Source organism: Cavia porcellus, unplaced genomic scaffold (assembly GCF_034190915.1).
Source record: "Cavia porcellus strain 051 isolate PalLab524CR breed Dunkin Hartley unplaced genomic scaffold, mCavPor4.1 scaffold_1, whole genome shotgun sequence".
Taxonomy (NCBI): domain Eukaryota; kingdom Metazoa; phylum Chordata; class Mammalia; order Rodentia; family Caviidae; genus Cavia; species Cavia porcellus.
Genome location: NW_026947484.1, coordinates 82,110,881 through 82,134,289, shown reverse-complemented (window position 1 = coordinate 82,134,289; position 23,409 = coordinate 82,110,881). Strand labels below are relative to the sequence as shown.

Genomic DNA, 23,409 nt, shown 5'->3' with positions numbered 1-23,409 from the left:
CCTGGCACAAACTTATTATCTGAAGCACTATAAGCTATGCCACAGACATTACCTATTAGAAACATTAAGTAATTGCCCTTCAAAACTACCACCTCCCCTTCAATCAACATTATGACACTTCATCAGGAGCTCCAGAGCTTCCATGTTTTCAGAACTACAATTATAGCATTGTCAGTTTATTAATGGGTTCTTTAAAATGTAGATTGTAACTTCTAATAATTTAACAAAAAATTAATGGGAATAAAAGCTCTATAAAAGTGAATTGTATAATCTTAAAAAATGAAATAAGGGAAAATTTAGTATTCTTTTACTGACCACTTAATGACTTTATAACTGCCTGTACTTTCCTCAATGTTTGCCTCTTTCTTACTCCCCACTTTTGTTTCTTGTACAAAGCAGCCCTGAAGGAGTATTCTTTCAGGCAGTCTCAGCTTCAGTGGGCTAGGGAAGCACATACTTCTCCTCATTAAAGTTATGTGTGCCCTATAGGGCGTACTTTGGAAACAGACTTAGCAGCACAATTCACAGTAGCTAAATCTAGGAAGCAGCCTATATGTCTGGTAACATGTGAATTGATAAAGAAAATGTGGTGTTTACACACAATGGAATACTACTCTGCTACAATGAAGGATAAATTTGAGTACGTAGGAAAATATATGCATTTGGAACTATAATATTAAGAAAAACCAGACACAGGCTTAGATATCATGTAGACAATAAAGACGCAAGAGAATACCTGTTTATTTTGACCCAATTCTACAAGCAGTTTTGGTTTAATGAAGTGTACTTCAAAAACAAGAGATTTCATCTAGTCTGGTCTGGTAATAGACTGCATGTGTAATTTATAATGAAAATAGTTTTTGACCAAGCATAGCAATGTGAGCCTGTAATCCACACACTCAGGAGATTAGCCTGCGTAACAAACACCCCAACTAAAAAAATTAAATACATAAAAATAGCATTTTTAACAGCTCCAATTAAAACTGACAAACACTGAAAATCCTCTAAGAATTACAGATACAGATTCCTTGATCCCATGTAGTATACACTTCCTTCACCTTTGGTAAATGACAACTTGTTCAAGCTACACTGCTGTACTCTGAGGTTTCAAGATGCTCATGTACAGGTTTGCCCAATAAGCAGTTTGCTTTCAACTTACTGCAGTAGGAGAATTAAATTAGTTCACTGAGGGAACTATGGTACTAAGTATCACAAGATTAGGATGGCTAGTACAAAGACTACTTAAAGTGCAAAAAAATGACTGAGAAAGTATCCTGGAAGTAAAATGTATACTGAAGATAAAGGTATTGAATACAATCAGAAACTTTGTAAATTCTCTTAACAGTGCATCATCATCTCTACTAAATCTTCCACTGTATGGCAGAAGATAGCCAATGCTTTACTACATACTTCCTATTGCAAACCATTTCTCTGTAATTTTGTTTTGCTTTGAGGCAGGCTCTCCCAATGTAGTGCAACGTAGCACTGAACTCACTATGTGGCGCTGGATGACATCCAACATGTAGTGATCCTCCTGCTTTATCCCCCCAAGTGCTACAGTTATAGGCATGCACCACCATGGATGACCCATTCTCTTGGGGGACTAAACTGACAGAAACTTAAAATTATTCTAAAACTTACCACTATGTTGTACAAGCCTTCTAGTTCCAGTATTTACAATATAAGAGATATTAGCTGAGCATGATGGCATACAATTATAATCCCAGCAGGAGGATTCCAAGTTTGAACCTAGTCTGGGAAATTTAGTGACTTATTGAGAGTCTACCTCAAAATAAAAAAGGGTTTATTAGCTCAATGAGAAAGCCCTTAGTTCCATCCAGAGTACAAAAAACAGGGAGGGCAAGATCTGAACCAAGTCTTTCAAGCACAATATTTAGTTGTTTTAATTACTCTTCATTACGGTTTTAAATGTGTACATTTTGAGAACTACCTTGAGCATGCAATCAGGTCTTGTTGGCATCCCTTTTCAAAGATAGAGCTACAGGATACTAATCCAAACAGTGAACAGCTGATTCAGTACAACTATATCACCTATTTGGCAGCCACATTTTGTTTACTCATTTAAAGCTTACCATGCATAAAAAATATTTTTTAGGCTGGGGATACAGCTCAGTGGCACATGCGCCTGCCTAGCAAGTGACACCCAGAGTTCAGTTCCTGGCATAAAAACAAAAAATATTTATTATATCTGTGTACAGTGGTGCAGGTCTATAAACCCAGCTATCTGGGAGACAGAGACAGGAGCACTGCAGAGCTGTGTGATCAACCTAGGTAATACAGTACAGCTCTTCCTTTCCTTTTTTCTTTTTAATGTTTTTAGATTTGTTCATTACTGCTGCAAGGCCACATCCTCCAGGTCTCTTCAATGTATTCGAACAAGAACTTGTTTGATGTTTTACTGAAATCAAGAGGTTATTTTATTACGCTCCTAAATTCGTTTTTCTAATGATCATGAAGAATAAAACTTTAAAAGGAACCATTACCACATCTGTATCAGGTCATTACAATTTTATTTTCTAAGACCTTTATCCAGAAGCATGACTATTTTCCATGTCTTTCACTGTATTTTATAGTTCTTTTCTCTTCTTAAAGATGTGACTAAAATTCACCTACCACTAAGCCTCTGCTTTTTCTCAAAGTTTACCTATCATTGTTTAAGTTATTAGCACTAACACATTTATTTTCATCATTTAAAATTCTTTAGAGCAGATAACTTTAGTCTTCTTATGTATGTTAGATTTATATTCTCCTTTACTACCATTCTTTGTTAACAAAGCAAATTTCCTCATTAACAAAATTTGCCAAATAATACTAAGGTACTATATTTTGGAAGGCAGCTATGCTCACCACTATACCACCAACATGGTACTTTATTTAAACTGTAATATTACACCAAACTCAAGTATTGCACCTATCCCTTGGACAGTCTTATTCCCAAACTATCTGTAAGAGCCTCTAAAACGATAAATTTAATAAACCTTGGTTTGTCCATATTTACACCTTTATAACCTATTTCTTTTTTTATCATTATTTTTTGCCAAAGAACCTTTTCTCCCAATACTAGGACTGAATCCAAGGGCTTCACACTGAGATACATCTGTAGTTCCATCATCTTTTTTTTTGGACCAGGGATCGAACTCACGATCTCGTACTTGCTAGGCAGGCACTTGTGCCACTGAGTTAAATCCCCAGCCCCTATCATCATCATCATCCTCATCATCAGTATTTTGAAATAACATTTCACTAAACTGCCCAGATAAGTTGCCCAGGCTGGGTTCCAACACGATCCCCCTATCTCAGCCTCCTGAAGTGCTAGGAAACAGCTGGATAGAATGAGGTGCCAGGTGGTAGTTTTCCTAGTTATTTCTTCAGTTCACCAGGATATAACTCAATAAAGAACTTAAACATTTACTCACTTACTTGTTAACAGAGAATCTCCCACCACCATAGTAATCTGCATATACTATACCATGGAATTTATAAATCCAAACACTGCTTATTACCAACAAATCTAACTCCAGATCCTTTTTAGACCAGTCCCAATTCATCAGTATTGCAGTCCTGGACAATCCTGTACTTAAAGACTCCCTATGGGTTCTATTATAATCTATTAGGATTAAAGAGCAATATTATGGCTCATTTAAAATAAGTGACGTTAGTAGGTTAACTGCAATCAAAAGTATCAGTAAATAAATATTGGAAGAGATTTACTTTTGACCCTTTCCATATATCCTGGAAATATGAATTACATAGTTCTGTAAATATGTTACATTTAATTACACCCTTCAAATGGGTAATTATATGTAAATTATCCTAAAAAGTTGCCTAAAATATTTGTCTCATTCTAATAGTGATTTTGTTATGTTATAAAATATTTTTAAAATATTGCTAAACTATGTATCAAAAATTCTTACTAAAGAGACAAAACTCTGGACAGCATTAAGCCAGCTATTAGAATGGTCTAAGTGCAAACCACTTAAAAGCCAAAGATGATTGAACAGTAAAGGGTCCTCATTCATCAGACAACTCACCAAAACAAACAAATAAAAAGTAATAGATTGAACATGATTTCTAATTGATTTCTTCAGAAAAGACTAAAGTAATCTTGAAAAGCTTGGCTGTGTTTCTAAAATAAAAACATGAAGTCCTCAAGCATGAGCACTTACTCATCATACTCGATATGATAAATAACGTCTTCATCAGCAGGAACACAGTCTGAATTAGACGTAGAGGGGGCACTGTCCAATTTATTTGTGTTCTCTTTGGAATTATGATTTACATTTCCATTAGTCCTTTTATAAGAACTGCCATTCTTCACTGGAGTTTTGCCACGTGAATGTCCATCAGAAGCTCTAGTAACACTATGTATATGTGCTTCAAACCAAGCACCAAGGCCGACATCTCTGGCATCCACCAATTCATTTACCTAAAAAAAGTTTAAAATCAGTTAATGAAGCTTAATTTCACCTACTGCTTCAAAAATCTTAATATAACTCATATTATTTGAGAGTTATCATGGTAAACAATACTGTCAGCTACTCACGTTTAAAGACGAGATATTAAATCAAAATTATTCTGGAATGTGCTATCATAAACCTGGTTTTCACTAACATAGAAGTTAACTTTCCTCCCAGCTGCACTCAGAAAAATAGATTTAATTACTTTATACTCATGTCTGTACTACACTTTTGAAAATATATTATGTTCCCAAGTCATTCTTGCAAGTCATCGACTAAGAATGTCACTGATGAAAAAACAGGAATTTTAAATTATGATTGTGTTAAGTAACTTATCTCACGAAATTTTTCATAAGGACAATTTACATAGTCCAACAATGAAGTATTAAACAGAAAATAAAACCTGAAACTGAGATTATGCACAAAGAGAGACCAAGAACAAAGACAAAAATGTAAAATTACATGGCACATACTTGTTACCCTAGCACTGTGGAAGGCTAAAGCAAGAAGATCACAAGTGAGCCCAGTCTGGGCAAATTAGACCCTGCTGCCTCAAAAATTAAAAACTTTTAAAGATGGGTAGAGATGTAGCTCAGTGCAGAATACACTGGTTCAATTCCTAACACAACATAAACAAAAAAAAACAAAAAACAACAATAACAGAAAAAATATAATCAAGACCAATGGATGATCCAGACTAAACTAAGTAACCTGATAAAAGGAAAGCAGTACATTAAAACAGAGTGTATCAGAGAATCAACAGTTAAGAAATGTAAGCAAGAAGGTTACAATCATATATACCAGTACATCACTTTCTTAGCATGCTCAAGGATCCTAGGGCACTCAATACTCAGCACCACAAGACAGACAGAAAGAAAGAAGGGCAGAAGGAAGAAGGAAAGACCAAATGGAGGCGAGTTAGAAAGCAAAGCTCCTTTAAAATACTGCAGAGCATAGGTCTGAAAATTTTAAATCCTTACAGAAATCTCTGACCACCTTTTCTTTTTTCTTGTGTGTGTACACACACGTACAGATGGACAAGAGAACTAGGGACTAAACAGCCTCTGTATGCTGCTGAGTTTCACCACTGGCCCTTTTAACTTTCAGCATTACTCCCAGGTTTTGTTTGTTTTTGTTTTAACCATTACTTTAAAGTGAGATAGTCTCACTAAGTTCTTAAGGTAGGTGCAAACTTGGAATCTTCCTGGCTGGGTACCCCAGGGTGCAAGATTACCAGTATGTGCCACCACACCCCCATTTTAAGTGTTTTAAAACAAAGACAAATCATCAGCACATGATTATCATCTCATCAGAAGATAGTCCACTGAAGGCATGTAATTAATTCTGAAAGATGGTATAGCTTGGAGAGTATAAACTAAAACTAAATACCAGATACTTAAATGTACAATTAAATGCCAATTATTAGCCAAGATTCTTTACTTAGGTTTTGTCTGACCCTAACAAGCTTAATAATTCCTAATTTATAAGATAAAGAAACAAAAGCACTGAGAAGTGAACTTGCTCTAGGTGTCAGGATTTTGAAAACATGTTGACCTTGAAGTTTATGTTTCTGATGTTACACCAAGAAGTTTGCTATAGTGACAAGACAGGTAAATAGGAACTTAAAAGGTAAGTGATGAGGAAACAAAGCATAAAATTTTTTTAAAAATTTGCCAGTCATAAAACACAGAAGTTACAGCACACAAACAAGCCAGAATATTCACTTTCACTACCAGAAGAAGTACATTTGACTGAAGACAGTGTATGTAAGGAACATATACCAATGAAATAACTTGAAAGACATACTAAACACAAGTATAGAGAGGTTAGAAGAAAAAGATCTAAGGGCCAATAAGATTAGACATGACAAAAAAATCAGACATGGAACATGTTATAAACTGCATAAATTAATTCATGTATTAAACAGACTAAGGTCATTTCTTCCATGCCAATTACTGACAAAAAAATTAAGAAATTTAATTTCTTGTAGGAAACACAGCTAATGCAAAAAAATAATGTTAAGGTCTATGAAAACTTGAAAAATAACTGATATAATCATTACTCTTTCACAGAAAACCAATTGTAAAATTTCATATAGCACAAGCACAAATATTGTTATAGCAGGCAAAAACATTATGCAACATAAATGCTTACTATGTTCCTTACTATGGAGCAGTGAAGAGAACAAGTGAAATACTAAATTTTCCTATCAAACATAAGAAACTAGCAGACAGATCAAATACCTTGCTACCTCAGTATCTGGCAGTACAATTACAATTAAGAGAAACCAAAATCAACCTAAAAATAAAGTTGATGTTTAAATATTACATAAAGAAAATTTACTAGTTCATAAAGGAGTACAGTTAAGCTACAATGATAACTGGAAACATGAAGTACAAGCTTTATTATCCTATTAACTACAGTGAACTGTTCACAATAACACATAAAAAAGGTTTTACACATTATAAGGACATACTAAGTATGGCCAAATCTAAATGGGTCAGACTGCATAAAACAGATTAATGCTCTTTTGTATAGCCTGGGTTTTGACAGCAGTTAAGAAAAAAATAAGTATAAGTCACATGAAAACAATACATTACCATGCTCAAGTCACTGAGCAGAAATTAAGAACTGAAGTAATTAGCCTTAGACAGCAGTATAAATGAACAGATAAGCATGACAAAAGAGGTAAATAGTGTATATGTGGGAGTGTCTCAACTGTATCCACAAAATTTTAGCTTATGGAGGTAATTAATGACAAAATTGAGAGGGCAATATAACTGAAATAACTGCTTAACATTTTCCAAGAAATACATGTGGTCATATAAGCAAGCACTAAATTTGTTCAGGAGGCAGAAGAAACCAGAGAAGGTGTGGTCAAGAACTTTTGTTACATCTTCCATGGAAAAGGCATGGAAAGTAGGAGAAAAAAGATCAAGATGAGCTAAGTTTAATACTGCTGGCAAGCTATGAGCTATAAGAGTATAATCTGGTTTAGATCTGGGGATGTCTTCAACTCTTATATATGTGAAAAGTGAAAGATCATGAAGGTTCTGTACTTCCCAGTGGATTCATCCACTAGTGAGTTCAGTCATCGAGTGTGCTATTGTAAGTTGGTACCTGGTGGGAAGAGAAAGCATACCTCTCTCCCAGGCTCCTCCTACCTCCATCTGGTTCCTACAGCCATGGATATTTCTGCAGAATGGGCAGACCAAAGACTAAAAACATGAGCCCAAATTAATTTCTCCTTTGAGCTGTGTCGTGTATTATGTCTCAGCTATTAGCAGTAATTAAGACAGGTTAGTCTCTAGTTGTCTGGTACCAAGTCCTTGGATCAGGCCAGAGAAATACTGGCTTGCTATGTAAGATAAGAGAAGATGGACTGTGAACTCAGGATTGCTTTGTATATGAAAGACAGTCAACAACTCGTCATGTGAGCCTATCTCTAGAAATTAGAAATCCCTTTCAATCCCCAGCACCAAATGAACAAAAACAACGTAACAGAATTTAGCTAGCCTTAAGAAACAAAATCTCTTCCCCAGCCACCACGATCCCTCAGAGATGTCAAAGCATAATTTTATACAACATTTGAAAATATATGGAGAGGTTGATTCTGAGCTGAAAAGTCATAAGGGGAAAGCCAATCACATGAATCTACACTTAACACTTTCACACCAAGGCTGTCCATGTGTCTTGGTGCTGTGTGGCTCTGAACCACCACTGGTACATGCATGGCTAGCACGGGACAATCATGAATGTACCACTGGTAGTTCAAGCCAGTGAGAATGTATTAAAAGATGAATTTACTCCTGTCAACCTAGGTATTCCCCTTCTAGGTTTCTTCCCAAAAGAATTAAAGATAAATCATAGTGATAGATGCATACCTATGTTTACAGCAGCACAATTTATAAAAAAGCTAACTCTTAAATGAGGCCTGTGCCCATCAACAGAGAAATGGATGAAGAAAATGTGGGATTTATACACAATGGAATACAATTTTACCACAAAAAGTATACGAAAACAGATACATGTTGAGGTTGTAACATTATACAAAATAAACCAGACACAACCTTAAATATTATGGTTTCTCCTATATAAGAAACTCAAAATATAAAATAAAATGTAAGACAAAAGAAGTAGGGAGGGCCAGGAATATAGCTCAGCTGCACAGCACCTGCCTGGCAAGCACAAAGTCATGAGTTCAATCAATCACTGGTACCTAAAAAAAGAGAAGGAAGTAAGGAGATCTTTCTCAAATGAGAAACAGATCAAGATCAAGAGATGGAGGGAAGGAAGGAGAGGAGATGCAGATGAAAACAGATGTCAGGTTGATGTCATGCACTAACTTTCCACACAGAATGTAATCATTATGTACTGCAGACACACTAATAAAAAAATAAACCTAGATATAGCCACACAGGAGTGTTCCAAGTCCAAGGAGGTGATACTAAAGAAAAAGAAAACTGAAGCATGGAATAGAAGAAATAATGATTTAAAAAGTAAGAATATCGAACAACAAATACTGGAGGGTTTATTCATGTCTAGTGTATTTCTAAACATTTGAACAGTAAAAAATATTCCAGTTTGCAGAAGCCTGGGTTTAAGTCCTTGACCAAACAGCACTCAAAGTTATCACATATAGTAAAAGAAAAATGATACTGAAAGCCAAATGTGATGCTATGAGCCTGTAATCACAAGGGGCAAGAGGCTGAGGCAAGATCATGAGTTCAAGGCCAGCCTGGGCTACACAGCACCTTCAAGGCAAGCATGAACTACACACTAAGACTATCTCAAAAACAAAACAAAAAATGATACTGAAAATCCATAACTGTATCATAATGTATCATTTAAATGTTCATTTATGGCAGTTTTGAACACAGTTCATATGAAAATTCACCTTTTGGATCCTAGAATATATGAGTCAAAAGAAAGGAAAAATCCCCCCAAAATTCTTTCTTCCTACAGGAAACAATTTTAATTATATAAACTCCCAACTTATAAGGAAAACCTGAGGCTAGGCATGCAGTTCAGTGGTACAATACATGCCCTACCTAACACGCATAAAGTTCCAGGTTCAGTCCTCACAACCACTGCCAAAAAAGGAAACAAACAAACAAACAAAAAAAAACTATGAAAGGAAAATCTTTATAAAGCAAAATGACATACACAAGATCTCAAGATAAAGAGAAAATAGTCCAATTTTAAATAACCTAAAAACAAGAAACGTTGATATACTAGTCAAATTTTATTGTAAGAAATAAAGAAAATTCAAAATAGTTTAATTGAAAAGTAGCAGTATACATTTTTAAGCCCAGCTACTCAGGAGCCTGAACTAGGAGGATCACAAGTTCTAAGTCAGCCTGGAAAATCTAGGGCAACCATGCCTCCAAATTTAAAAAAAAGAAAGAAAAGCAGTGGACATGATAGCTGGGCATGAAGGCATAGGTCTGTCATCGCAGCACTTAGAAGGTTGAAAGGAGGTCACTGTGACGTCAAGGCCAGTCTTAACTACACAGCATGGCACTGTCTCAAGAAGAGTGGGGGATGCACCTGAGTTACGGTAGGGAGGGCACTTGCTTTGCATGCATGTGGACTTGGGTTCAATCCTCAGTATCTGAGGGGGAAAAAGTAGCTTCTAAGTGGTTTTTAGTTTCACTAGAAGCTAGTTAAGTCCAAGTATCAGAAACTCAAAATATAAACAATGAACAAAATAAACAAATAATAGGAGAGAGAGACCTTTTGCAAATGGAGGAGGTAACCAAGGGATGGATGAAGTGGGGAGTGGACACAAAAAGAATCATGATGTATTATGTACATGTACCAACTCGCCACAAGAAATGTAATCATCATGTACTACAACATAATAAAATTGAGAAAAACATAAATTGAAAAATCTCCAAAAAGGCTGAAGACAATATTGTTTACTTTTCTATCCCAAACACCCAGTACAAAGATATACTAGATAACCATATATTCTTTAATGAATATAGGAAATAAGGACTATAAGTCTATAAGATGAAAATCCACGTGTAAAAATTTCAAATACAGCTACTGGGTTTCATTTAAAAAAAAAAAGATAAATCTACATTGGCCTTTTAACCAACAAAAAGGTTAAATGCAGCAATATTCCTATATAAGAGTAGCCTTTTTAGAATTTAAGTGCCAGGTTTCAATGTGTTACTAAATGAGGAAGCAGAATCTTATCCTAAAACTGACTTGCAAGTTTATATAACTAAGAAGGAATTTTAACTGGAATTTGAAACCAGGTGTGCTGATAAAGCTAAAATCTTGAATGGGCCAGCAGCTTATGCCTATAATCCTAGCATTTAGGAGGTGGAGGCAGGAGGATTGCTGCAAGTTCAAGTCTGGCCTGAGTTGCAAAGTGAGTTCAAGGCCAAAAAAGAAAAAAAAAAAAGCACAAGTCTTTTACCATCTACATTGTATATTAGTATAAACTGTAAGAACTACTATATAAAGGAAAAATGTCAAATGTACCAACACAGATCTGTAATCCTAGGTACAGAGCCTGAAGCAAAAGGATCATGAATTTGAAGCCCGCTTTGTACAATTTTGTAAGATCCTGCCTCAAAATGAAATAAAGGGCTGGGGATGTAGCTCAGTGGTTTAATGTTTGCCTGGTGTGCAGAAGGCCCTACATTCAATTTTCAGTACTGTTAAAAAAAAAAAGTTCAAAAGTTGACAACCAAAACACTAAAAATACAAAGCAAAGATCCACTGAAGAAACTAACTTCCTTCCCATGGTGCTTTTTTGAAGTACAGTAGAAGTTTGATGGATTAGTATATATACATGTATTTCCTTGCTCTGCTAAAGCCTCTTGAAACCCTAGAAATGACAAGCAAGAAAAAAACCTAAAGTTCAGATCTGAGTTTCTAATATTTCTCAATTTAAAACGAACGAACAAACAAAGAACCACTCTAGACAAATGGTTCACTATAGGAGGATGACCCTAAAGCTACTTTCTCTTTTCTTTTTTTGGTAGTATGCACTAGCAATTCAAGGTAGGGCCTTAGTACTGAAATACATTTGCAGCCCTTTTTGATTTGTTGTTGATGGTCCCAAACTAGTAATTCTCTTTCCTCCTCTCTCCTGAACTGTTAATAGGCTTGCACCATGGAGCCCAGCTGAGCCTGAACCCAGCTGAGCCTGAAAGGAGGGGGGAGGGGGGAGATCACAAGCTCAAACTCAGCCTATATAACTCAGTGAGTCTCTGTCTCAAAATAACAAAGGGTGGGGAAATACAGCTCAGTGCAAAAGCTCTGGGTTCAACCCCTAGTACTGCCAAAGCAAGATGGAGCAAGAGTAGTGGCACACTCGTAAAATCCCAGCAGTTGGGAGGCTGAGCAGGAGGATCAGGAATAAGGCCAGCCAGGGCTACAAGTGAGTTTAATTAAGGCCATATTAGACTACACAGTGAAATCCTAATTCAAAACCAACAAAGCAAGCAAAGTGGAGGGATGACTGGAAGCATATTGAAGAATACAAGAATCAAGTATAAAAGCTTCCAAAGGGTAAAACTGGGACACTCTGAGCATCAATCATACTGATATAAAGAAAAGACGAATCTCCCATACTGAAGAATTTCAAATTTTCTGTAGAGACTGCCTTAAGGTAGTGAATAAATAGGGGGCTGGGGATTTAGCTCAGCGGCATAAGTGCCTGCCTTGCAAGCAGGCAGTCGTGAGTTTGATCCCTGGTACCGACAGAAGTGAAAAAGATTAAAAAAAAAAAAAGGTAGTGAATAAATAAGTTCTTACTCCTTAAATGTTAAAGATTAAAAAAAAAAGGTAGTGAATAAATAAGTTCTTACTCCTTAAATGTTGGCTACAGTCATCTTCCTCTCAAAATATAATGGGACATGGGAGGGGGTTAACAACTTAAAAACCTGACAAGCTCTACCTGTTATTATTAAGTTCCTACTGATGAAGACTTCATCTAGCAAACAGAATGTTGATAGCACTTGCTCTAAATATGATACAATAAAAACGGCACTTCACCTTTGTCATCTTGCTCCCCAAAACAAGTAACAATGAGGAAAACAATAGATAAATCCTAATGGAGGCAACTTTTTAAAAATACCTTACCTATTCTCAAAAATTCCATGGAAATCAAAAACAATTCCAAGAAACTGAAACTGTCAGTCAAGAGGAACTTAAGGCAGTGTGACAAATGTAATGACATTCTAGGTGAGATTTTCGGAATAGTAAAAGCTAAGAACATATGATTCACTAGTTACAACAAATGTATCATACTAATGAATAGGAGACCGAGTGTGGAATATATGAGGACTCTCACCTTCCCAATTTTGCTATAAATCCAAAATCATTCCAAAAAAATAAATTTTAAAAGTAACAGTGTGACAAAAAAATGTTGAATACTGGTAATATTACATGTGATTTGAATATGGTTTATCCCCTCTGAAGTTTGTGTTGGTAGTTTAATCCCCATTGTGACAAACTACGAATGTAGGTAGGTACAGTGTACTTCTTCCAATTATTCAAATGGCTGAGGCAGGAGGGCTGCTTAAGCCACTTTCCCAGCCTGGACAACGTAACTAGACCCCATCTCTTAAAAATAATGAATGTGGATAGAGGCAGGTGTGGCTGTCCATGCCTATAATACCAGCTACTCAGGAGGAAGAGGCAGAAGGATAGTAAGCTGAAAGACCATCTGGGCAACTTAGCAAGACTATTTCGAAATGAAATGAAAAACCAACAAACCAAAAAGGAAATGTAAAAAGGTAAGGATGTAGTTCAGTAATAGAGCATATCTGCCTAACATATGCAAGGTCCTGGGTTCAATCCCTAACATCTAACATGGCAGCAAATAATGTACAGACTTACTTTATAAGAGAAAGATCACACACACTGCCTATCTCTTGCCCCAAGTCACTTTGAGATTGAAGCAAAAAAAGTCATCACCAGTCAACATTTTTTAACCAAAAGTGAGTCAAAATATTCTTTTCCTTATAAGTTACTCTCATCTGTGGTACCATATTTTGTGTATGTGTGGTACAAGAAAAACTCCAGACTATAGGAATCTGTACAAGATATGAAATGAATAGGTAACATAGGCAAAATGGCATGTTGGCTTTCAGTGTTTTAAACAGCAATGTAACAGAAGTGGTTGTTTTGAAAACTCTACAAAGGATGAAACCACACAGCTCATCACTGTAGCTAGCCCCAGGACTTAAAACAGCACTTGGCTCCACTGCAGGTTCTAAGTGAAATATTTGTTTAACAGAAGGAGGAAGGGACGAAAGGAAGGAGAGAGCACACCACATGAAGCACTGTTAATAGTTCAATGATGCCAAACCTTTGAGACATAAGCACCCAAAATGCAGCACAAAACCCACTTATTTATCACAAAATATCAACACTGTAATTTAATCTCAACAGAAATACATTCATACATTAACATCTTCTGTCTTAAAAGAAAAACAAGTAACATGTATGCCATAGGTTTGCCACCAGTCTAGTTTGTATGTCTTAATTCCCTCTGTCATTGTAAATCCTCTCCATTAATTGACTATACCAAGGAAACAATTATCAAAATACTAGCTTTGAAAATGACTGCCTGGGGGCTAGGGATTTAGCTCAGTGGCATAAGCACCTGCCTTGGAAGCAGGCAGTCGTGAGTTCGATCCCGGTACCGGTAAAAAGGAAAAAGATAAAAAAAAAAGAAGAAGAAAAAAAGAAAATGACTGCCTGATTGTTCATAATGTTCTAAAAAACATTTTCCCAGATTTTGCAGGCACCCATAAGTAACTCTGCCTTCTCTTCCAAAAAGATGTCAAATAATGGCAGTGCTAACTGGCCCTGTGACAGGCGACGTTCAGCATGAAAGCTTCATTTTCATTTTTCTCCAGGATGCCGACTATGATTTAACCTGTTGATCAATTTCATCTGTTCCTCTTACTAGGGATTTCTTTTTTTCACCCAAGAAAAAAGTCAAATTTGTATTCAGATGCAGAAGATATTTTAAATTAGGTAGTTTTTCTTTAGTTTATTAAAACAATAAATCCTGCTAAAATATTCCCTAATAATGAACTAACTATATTTCCTGACTGAATTTGGTAGAGGTATTAATTTTACTATATGGTCATAATCTTATTCACTGTAACTCAGATTTTCATCAGTGTTGGTGATGCTAATGTGTTTTTTTTTTTTTTCGTTTTTGTTGTTGTTTTAATCGGTATGGGGATCGAACTCCAGACTGCCTGCTTGCAAGGCAGGTACTTATGCCACTGAGCTAAATCCCCAACCTCCATTTTTTGTTGTTGTTGTTTTTCGTGTTTTTAACATCAGTGTTAAACTAAATTTAAAAAGCCAACCGGGACCTTTTCTCCTTTATGGGCCAACTTAGGTAACAACAAAATTTTATATTCCTTACAGTTTTAAATAATTCATCAATGTAACTTTTAGTTTTTGTGATAAAACCTTAAAGCTAGTTTTCTCAAACTCTCCTATTCATACAAACATTTGTATTTTTCCAAATACAAAATTACTGTACCTCTATTTGCATTTTCATAAATTTTATTCACAATTTTTTGTCTTGAAAACACTTTGAAAAACTGAGTCTAGGTACCAATATCCCTACTGAGTAAACAAAAATGATATGCAGAGACAGGAAAAATCTGGGCATGATGGTATACACCTGGAATCCCACCACTCTTGAGGTTAAGGCAAGAGGATGGGGACCTACCGTGAGTTCAAGGCTGGAATGAAGTTGTACCAAGACCCAGTCTCAAACAAACAAACAAAATAAATAAATAAATAAAAATAGAAACAGATGAAACAAAATTACCAATTTCTTGAAGTACGATTTGAAAAAGTTGCTAGATTCAAAGACCTGACTGTACGTCTATGTGTCAGTAAATAAACTATTACTTTAAATGATGAACTTTTACAACAACTTCAACAAAGCTATCAGAAATAAATTAAGATATACAAAGACAACACTCATTAAGATCAAAGATTGAGGGCTGCAGATAAAGCTCAGCTGCCTAGCACCTGTGGGGCAAGCAGGAGGCCCCAAGCTGGATTCCCAGTACTCCCCAAAGATTTAAATTTATGCAGTGCCCTATCATGTCCATGAATTAAAAGACAATATTGTAAAGACATCAATTCTCAAAGATGGTCTATAAATGCAGGCCCCACAGATAACCCAACAAATTACAGAGTATTGACAAGTTGACTGCAGAAGTTTTAACTGTTAAGTATTAACCCAAGAAACCAAGAAACCCCTGAGGAAGAATCAAATTTGGGAGAAAGAATAAAGATTAAAAAGTACATAAGGCTAAGTACTTAGAACAATATGGGTTCAGGGATAAACAGACCAATGGAACAAAATGAAAGGCAGCTCGGCAATATCCCATGAGTAGACAATCAGCACTGTATTCCTGGGTAGAAATTTCTAGAAAAACTCCTGAGCATGTGTACCAGGATACTCCTAAGTATCACTGTTAATTGTGGCGGAGCTACACAGTGTTTATTATTCTTTAAACTGTACGTGTACATTTTATACATGCTATTATACAGTTCAATGATTTTTAAAAGTTAAAATAGAAACATCCCAATCTTTATTTGCAAATGCCAAAGTTTACTTATTCACAACATCCAGAAGTAAACAAACATCTATATTCTAACAACCAACAAGTCTGAAGACAACATACCTTATATAGTCCAAAGCCAGGATCAATAAGACAAGTACGAGTTGATGTAGACGGCTGACCTGCAGATCCCGCCCTTGAAGTTTTCTTTACTTTAGGTGGACTGTTAGAACAGGGTTTAGTCTGTACATCAGTCTGTTTAGATGTACTAGGAAGATCAGGATCTGGACGAACTAGTAACTGAATTATATCATTCAGCCCAACATCGTAGTCAAATAAGGTATATCCATTTTCCAGCTAGAGAAAAAGAAAAGAAAAATGTATGAAACACTTCTCTCAAAATTTTTCTTTATACATCCTTAGTTGCCAAAATGTCCAAGCCAAACTATTAAAATTATGGACTCCAATAAATTCTAAGAACTACTGCACATTAGCTACTCTGCTAACCATTAAATAAAAAAAAAAAAATGTATCGTTGCCACTGTGACCTCACGACCTAGCCAGAAAAACTCTAAACTAGATTTAACTTCTCACTGAATTTTACTTTGATAAACAATGAATTCACTGCGGGGGGAGGGTGAATTTTGAAAGCAAGTTGCTTCAAGACCTTTTGTTCAAAGTCATTGAGTCCCCTACTTTAGCTTTCTGAACTGTTAATTTTTTAAAAAACTAAGTAGAAAAAGCTATCAAACAAGGAATAATTATTACTTTGCATATACTACAGTTGTATTCCACTGCCTCAAATTCTCTCCACTTCTATCCAATGCAAAGATTATCAAGTTTTATTACAAAGACCTCTAGGATGAATAGTAAACAAATTACTTTGTACCGTGACCATATTTTAAAAGGGTTTTAAGACAAACTGTGTCTCCCCAAAAAGGTATGTTAAAGTCTTAACCTAGAGTACCTCAGTGGACTGTGGTATATAGCTCAGTGAAAAAATACCTGCTCTGCATGCTGAATGCTTGGATTCAATTCCCCAGTCCTTAAAAAAAATTTAAAAAGTATCCCAGAAATGGCCTTGTCTGGAAATAGGACCAGAGATGGTAATCAAGGAATACATTCGACTCAAGAAATGTAAAATCTATTGTTATAGGTGGAGTTTTGCCTCCAAAAACTTATATCCTGAAATCCCAACCTCAGTACTACTTAGGATCTTTAAAGACAGGATCTTTAAAGGACTAATTAAGTTATGAGGTCATTAGTTAGGTCCCTAAGTGACTTTAGAAAGAGAATTGTGGACAGAAAACAAATATCACAGAAATACCCAATGGGAAGATTCACGGGGATAAGGAGGCCCAGTGACTGAAGTAGTGTATCCTCAAACTAAGAAACGAGACTTCCTACAAACGCAGACCCATAAGGAAGGATTCTTCTCCTAGAGTTACTGGAAAGCTCATCCCTGCTGACACCAGGCATTCCAGCCCAGCGTCCAGAACAGAGACAAATTTCTGTGGGTTTTGTTGTTGTCGTTGTTTTGCATTTGTTTTTGTTTTGTTTTTTGGTTCCAGGGATAGAACTCATGACCACTCCAAGACAGGTGCTTAAACCACTGGGCTAAATCCCAGGCCCAAATTTCTGTGGTTTTAAGCCACCTAGGATTTTGATACTTTGATACTATACCCTAGTATCAAAATCTCCACTTTGTTTCCTTATTTAAAATAATTCAGTTGGCCATTTCAATGAAACAAGAAAACTAAACTCTACTTAAAGTTCGAAATTAGCACTTCCCTGGAAACAACCAGTCAAACACTCATTTTTCCCTTTATACCTAATGTTTATCACTATTTACAACTCTGTAACATAGAAAGATTCTTGAGAAATCAAAGGAAAAAAGTCTACCCTATAAGCTTATTGATGTACTAGACTAGGAAGTTTATTTCTAGTGGTCTCAGAATACACCTAGCATACTCCCACAATTACGAGTATTTGACCTGTTAAAAAAGGATAGGGGCTGGGGGCTGGGGATTTAGCTCAGCGGCATAAGCGCCTGCCTTGTAAAGCAGGCAGTTGTGAGTTCGATCCCCGTACTGATAAAAAGGAAAAAGACAAAAAAAAGGATAGGGGCTGTGGGGATTTAGCTCAGTGGCATAAGCGCCTGCCTTGCAAGCAGGCAGTCATGAGTTCGATCCCTGGTACCGATAAAAATGACAAAGACCAAAAAAAAAAAAAAAAAAAGGATGGAGAATTTTACAAATTTCCTCATGGAGAAATTAAAGTAGATTCAATCTCACAGGTTACTATCCCAAGCCTAAAAATGTAGGCTCATGGTAGACTGTGGCACTAGGAACTAGGCCCTGGATTTGATCTTCAGAGACATACAATTGTATATACATGCAGCCTAAGCAAGGAATTTGGCACATTCCTAAACTCGGCCTCTAACAGGTTTCTACCACATGACTGGCAGGACTTAAAACAAGTTTCCTCAATTGATACCTCTTCTAAACGTGGTTTGATAGCAAAAACAGAGTGGAACTCTAAACATACAAAACCGTTAAGCGGGTAACAAAAGCTGTAACTAACTTTCCTCACGCCTGCTACGACAGACTTTTTCCCCAATTACCCACTCATTCTTAATTCTAGGTATTCTTCCAGTCTTCCTTAAACAGTCATTATTGCCCATGACACCCAAGTTCCACACAGCTTTACTCTGCCAAGCCTCACAGATTATGGATAGTTACTAAAGAGTGTTGCAATAATTTACTTGAAGAGGATAAAGTTCCACATCTAAGCCAACAGTAGGTTCCAAGTCATCTGTCAAATTACGCTGGCTAGGGAGAAAGAGATGACATCATCTACAAATTACACACACCTATGAGCGTCAGGCACCTTAACTGTAATCCATCTATGTTTCATAGAGGGAAATGAGAACCATCATATTATTTAGGGATATAGGGTTTTCAATTCTGGCAAAGCCTGTTATAACTTTGTTTGCACTTGACTTTTTAGAGGATTGAAAGAAAGTTGCAAAAAGAGGAAGAAGGACAATGATCCAAGGAAAACTAGGAAGAAAAAATAAAGTGAATGTTCAAAAAGGCAGAGGGGGAAGTCATTCCCAACAACACACACATTCTTTTAAATAAGGAAATACTTTTACTTTTCACTCCAGGTGAGCAAGTACAGAGAACAAAAGTAACTCCTCTGTTTTTCTCTTGTTATGGTTCAGTCTATCAAGGCTAGGGAAGAAAAAAAAAGGGGGGGGGGATACTTTCAAAGTAATAAGACCTCTCTAGATTCTCAAAAGATTTAGAGATCTACCAACATTTGTCTTCTCTAAGAAGATCCAGCAGGGTATGGTGGTACATGCCTGTAATCCCAGAACTCCCAACACGTAGGAGGCTGAGGCAGGAAGATTGAGTTTGAGGCCAACATGGGCTACACAGTGAGACCCTATCTCAAAAAAATAAGAGTCCCAATTCCACAGTGTCTCAAACTCAAATCTTCCAAACAACAGTGTCCAAACTAGGTTACCTTACTCTTATAGTACTGACATGCTAGCTGCTATTTTGACTCAAAGATGTAATCATAACATGGATTCTTAAACTGCATATAGACAACCTGAAAACCTCATCCAAATAGAGATTCTGCTTCCACATACCTGTTAGGTGATATCCATGCAAAACTAACAAAGCTTATCCTACAAAGCCAGGAAAAATACTTTGAATAGCAACAAACTAGTAAGTGACTATCCTCTCAACATTCATTTAAAATTTGATGTTTACCAGAATCTTCTGTGGGGTATTGTTAAATTCATCTGTGTACTTGCAATTTTGGTGAGCTAAGCATCTATAGGAAATTCAAAAGTGATTCCAGCACTTGTGAGGTGGAGGCAGGATTGTTGAGAGTTTAAGACCAGCCTGGGCTACAAAGCGAATTCAATGCCAGCCTGAACTGCATAGTGAGACCTGTCTCAAAAACACAGCCGGGTGTGGTGGCGTCCTGTAACCTCAGGAACTTGGGAGGCTGAGGCAAGAGAATCATTTGCAAGTTTGAGACCACCCTGGGCTACAAAGTAAGACCAAGGCGTGAACTTTGTGGTTAGACCCTGTCTTATGGATCTCACACACAAAAGATTAAAAGCAACAGCGATAACTGAGTGAGGTTTTTAATTTACTTTTTTGAGAAAGGAGTGTTACTATGTTGTCCAGACTGGTTAGTCTGAACTCCAAGGCCCAAGAGATACTCCTGTCTCAGCCTCCTTGAGTAACTGGAATTACTCTGGTTCACATAAATTCATTTTTATTTATGGTATGTCTCAGCATGTGGCAATAAAATGTCTTGAAAAATTGGGTACCTTTTCCCTAATTAGCACAAAGGCATTTACAGGATAGAGACAGCTCTATGACTACGCTCTCTATGAAGAAACGGAGATACAGTCAGTTCATAAGAAAGTGAACACAGCTGGAAGCAGTGTCGCCCTTTCTCCAAGTCAATGGCTGGCAGCAAAGGTCTATTCCTCATGTTTAATGGTTTAGCACTAAGGGTGAAAAATAAAAAACAAAGTAGTGAATTATCTACTGTACTGGAAGAGGTACAAAGGTTGTTATCCTTAAAGTTTTTCCCAGAATCTGAAGCAGCGTCCTGCTTTTACCAGAAATCTACTTTGTGGCCTTCAATTTAACTCAATTCCTCAAGGCAGCCAGGTGCATATTTGATAATTAGATTTTCAGGTGTTGCTCTGGAATACATTCTCAATCCTTCATTTTTACCTCTTAAAAGTCATCAAAGTTTCCTAGGAACTAACATACTATTGTCCCTAACCAAAAACCGGAAATACACAAAATTTGATTGAATGGACTTGTGACCAAAAGGAGAAAAAGTGGTAAGTCACTTGAGACACAGCGATACAAACCTACATAGTATTTAATAATTAATTTCAAAAACAAAACTTGACAACTAAATTGAACAAATGCTTTTATGTAAATCACAAACACTAAGAAATCAGTATAAAACTAGTTATAAACATGAGACAAAGATACTGAAACATTTTTTAAAGGGAAAACCGCAAGACAAGCCAAAAAAAAAAAATACCCAGGTGGTTCATGCCTAGGATTCCAGCATATTAAGAGGCTGAAACAGGAAGATCCCAAATTCTACCCAACCCTGGGCAATCTAACGATTTAGTAAAAACCTGTCTCAAAACAAACAAAAATAAATCACAAAGGGCTGGGGATAATAGGTCCACAAGGGCCTTGGGTTCAATTCTCAGCACTCTGATAAATAAAATGTCCTGGGCCTCGATCTTTCCTACAGAATTTGTTACGTACTGATACATCAACTCCTGGAAGTGTGAGAAAACTTTTTCCTTCCAAAGCATCTGTGGCTTGTGAACTACATCAAAATGAATTCCATTTATTTCAAACCTCAGAATTGGTGCCAATCTGTGATCCATTAACTGTAGGATACCCACTTTTTAAGTGGATTAACAAGACAAAAAGTACAAAGACAAGAAAAATATTAGTCTAGGTGTCTACGTATAAACTGTAAGACATTTACATTTACCAATTATTACACTAGTCTTTATCATAGAACTACTAGAGAATCCCACATACCCCTCACAACTAAAAACACTTTCGGCTTTTAAATTACCACTGGTTATGCTATAGTAGTGGCATTAAAAAGCTTGAAAATGGGGAATATTGTTGGGTGCGGAGGAAAAAAAACGCTCTGGGTCTAAATCCACGGACGTACATGCTAGGCCTTTTTAAGCTCACCTTAGGTTACACCAACTTCCAGGTCTCGCCCAAGACAGACTTCAAACCCAGTAGAGGTGCTAATGGAGAGGTGCTAAACGTTCTGGAATCCTTTCGGATCTCAGTGTCTGCAGGTCCTTCCATAAAGAGGTGACAGGGCTAAGGTTCTCTGGCGCCTGAACGCAATGCCTGAGTTTCCGTTTCCTATCTAGGAGCCGGGCCGCCGAACAGCCACGGAAGCGAGCCGAGTCCTTGGCCCGGTGCACGGAGCCGAAGCCAGTGCGCCCCTCCCGCGCTGTAGCATGGCTGCCAGCGTCCGCTACCTTCCCCACCCTCCCGCGTCCCCCGGTTCCGCTGAGCGCGGGAAGCGGGGCGCATAGGGCCCTTTCAGGCTGTGTTAGCAACCGGCGGCCCGCTGGGAACACGGCGAGCTCCCCGCGTCCGGTCGCCCTCACCTCTGAGCCCCGCTAGCCGCACCTGTGACCAGAGCTGGCGGGGATCCCCTGCACCGCTCCTCGCAGGCCTGGCCCCTTGGCCTCCCCTCCGGAGCTGCCGGCCCTCGAGCCCACGCGCCGGGAGCATCCGGCTGCTGGCGCCCCGGGCGCGCCTCACCTGCTTGCCTCGGTAGAAGAGGCGCTGGCACTCGGGCCGCACGTCGAACAGCGCCCAAACCCGCTCGCGTAGCTCCTCAATCGTGGCTTTGCGAGAAACGTCCTCGATGGTGCGCGTCTGGGAGCCGTCGATGGTGCGAACCTGGATCCACATCGCGACTCAGGAGAGGGGGCTGGCCGCCTTTGTCTCCCCCTGTGCTCGGGACGCCGCGCCCCGGGCGGCCCAGGTTCTCCGCGGCGGACAGGCGAGCGCGCGCACAGGAGGTAGAGACCCACAGATTCCGGCCCGACTGGCGGCGGTGGCGCCTCCCAACCCGCGCGCGATTGCCTAGCCCAGTAGAGAAAGAGAAAGAATCGGAACCAGCCGTAACAGAAGTCTCGCCTCCCAAACAGCAATAAGCCTAGTCCAGGCGGCGCAGAGTGTTTACTTATAGAGCAGTAGCTCCCACATGGAGGTCACGGCGCCAAGCCTGATCTCGCGAGACCCACGCAGGGCCCCGCCTTTAAGAGGAAGCGCGCGCGGGGAGGTGGTTACAGAACCGAGGATGCTAAAATAGGCGCTGAGAGGGCGGGACGCAGGGCGGGGCTGCAGAAAGCCGTTACTCGCCCACAGCCGAGCGCCAACCCTGGGGCTCTGCGCTAGCCCTCTCGCCTTTGGGTTTCCGGCCGTTTTAGGGTCGCGCCCAGAGGCTGCACTTCGACCTGATCGCAAGAATGGAGGCGAGCAAGACCTCAGGCCTAGCCTAGCCTCGGGTCTCTGGTCTCAAAATCACACCAAACATAAGTAACCTTAATGTCGCCCGTGAGAGGGGAGGCACAGGCGAAAGTCTGAGACAGCGCGGAAGGAAGCGCGCACATTCCACCCGGCCACGCGGCCTGGCGGGACGGGGCACCCGCTTGGCAGCGCGTTTCGCTCGCGGCCCAACCGCTGCCTTCGGTCGGAAACCCGCCTCGGAGTTTCTCGCCCCTGGGTACAGGTGGCCGCCACGGGGTCCTG

At 38.4% G+C, this 23,409-nt stretch overlaps 1 protein-coding gene across 4 annotated transcripts in view; it reads right to left on the bottom strand.

The window, feature by feature from the left end:
• Uhrf2 (ubiquitin like with PHD and ring finger domains 2) overlaps positions 1-22,905 on the bottom strand; it is a 76,863-nt gene extending 53,958 nt beyond the window's left edge. For 2 of the 4 annotated variants that reach the window (XM_063250947.1, XM_005004713.4), the window contains exons 1-3: positions 22,414-22,905; positions 16,172-16,405; positions 4,188-4,447 (exon numbers count right to left, since the gene is read on the bottom strand). In XM_063250947.1, the coding sequence (XP_063107017.1) occupies positions 4,188-4,447; positions 16,172-16,405; positions 22,414-22,566 (647 nt within the window). In that variant the 5' untranslated portion in view covers positions 22,567-22,905. Of the gene's footprint in view, positions 1-4,187; positions 4,448-16,171; positions 16,406-21,822; positions 22,025-22,413 lie in introns of those variants that run through there. The other 2 variants (XM_003472174.5, XM_063250954.1) reach the window with 2 other exon arrangements.
• Between the last annotated feature and the right edge of the window lie 504 nt (positions 22,906-23,409).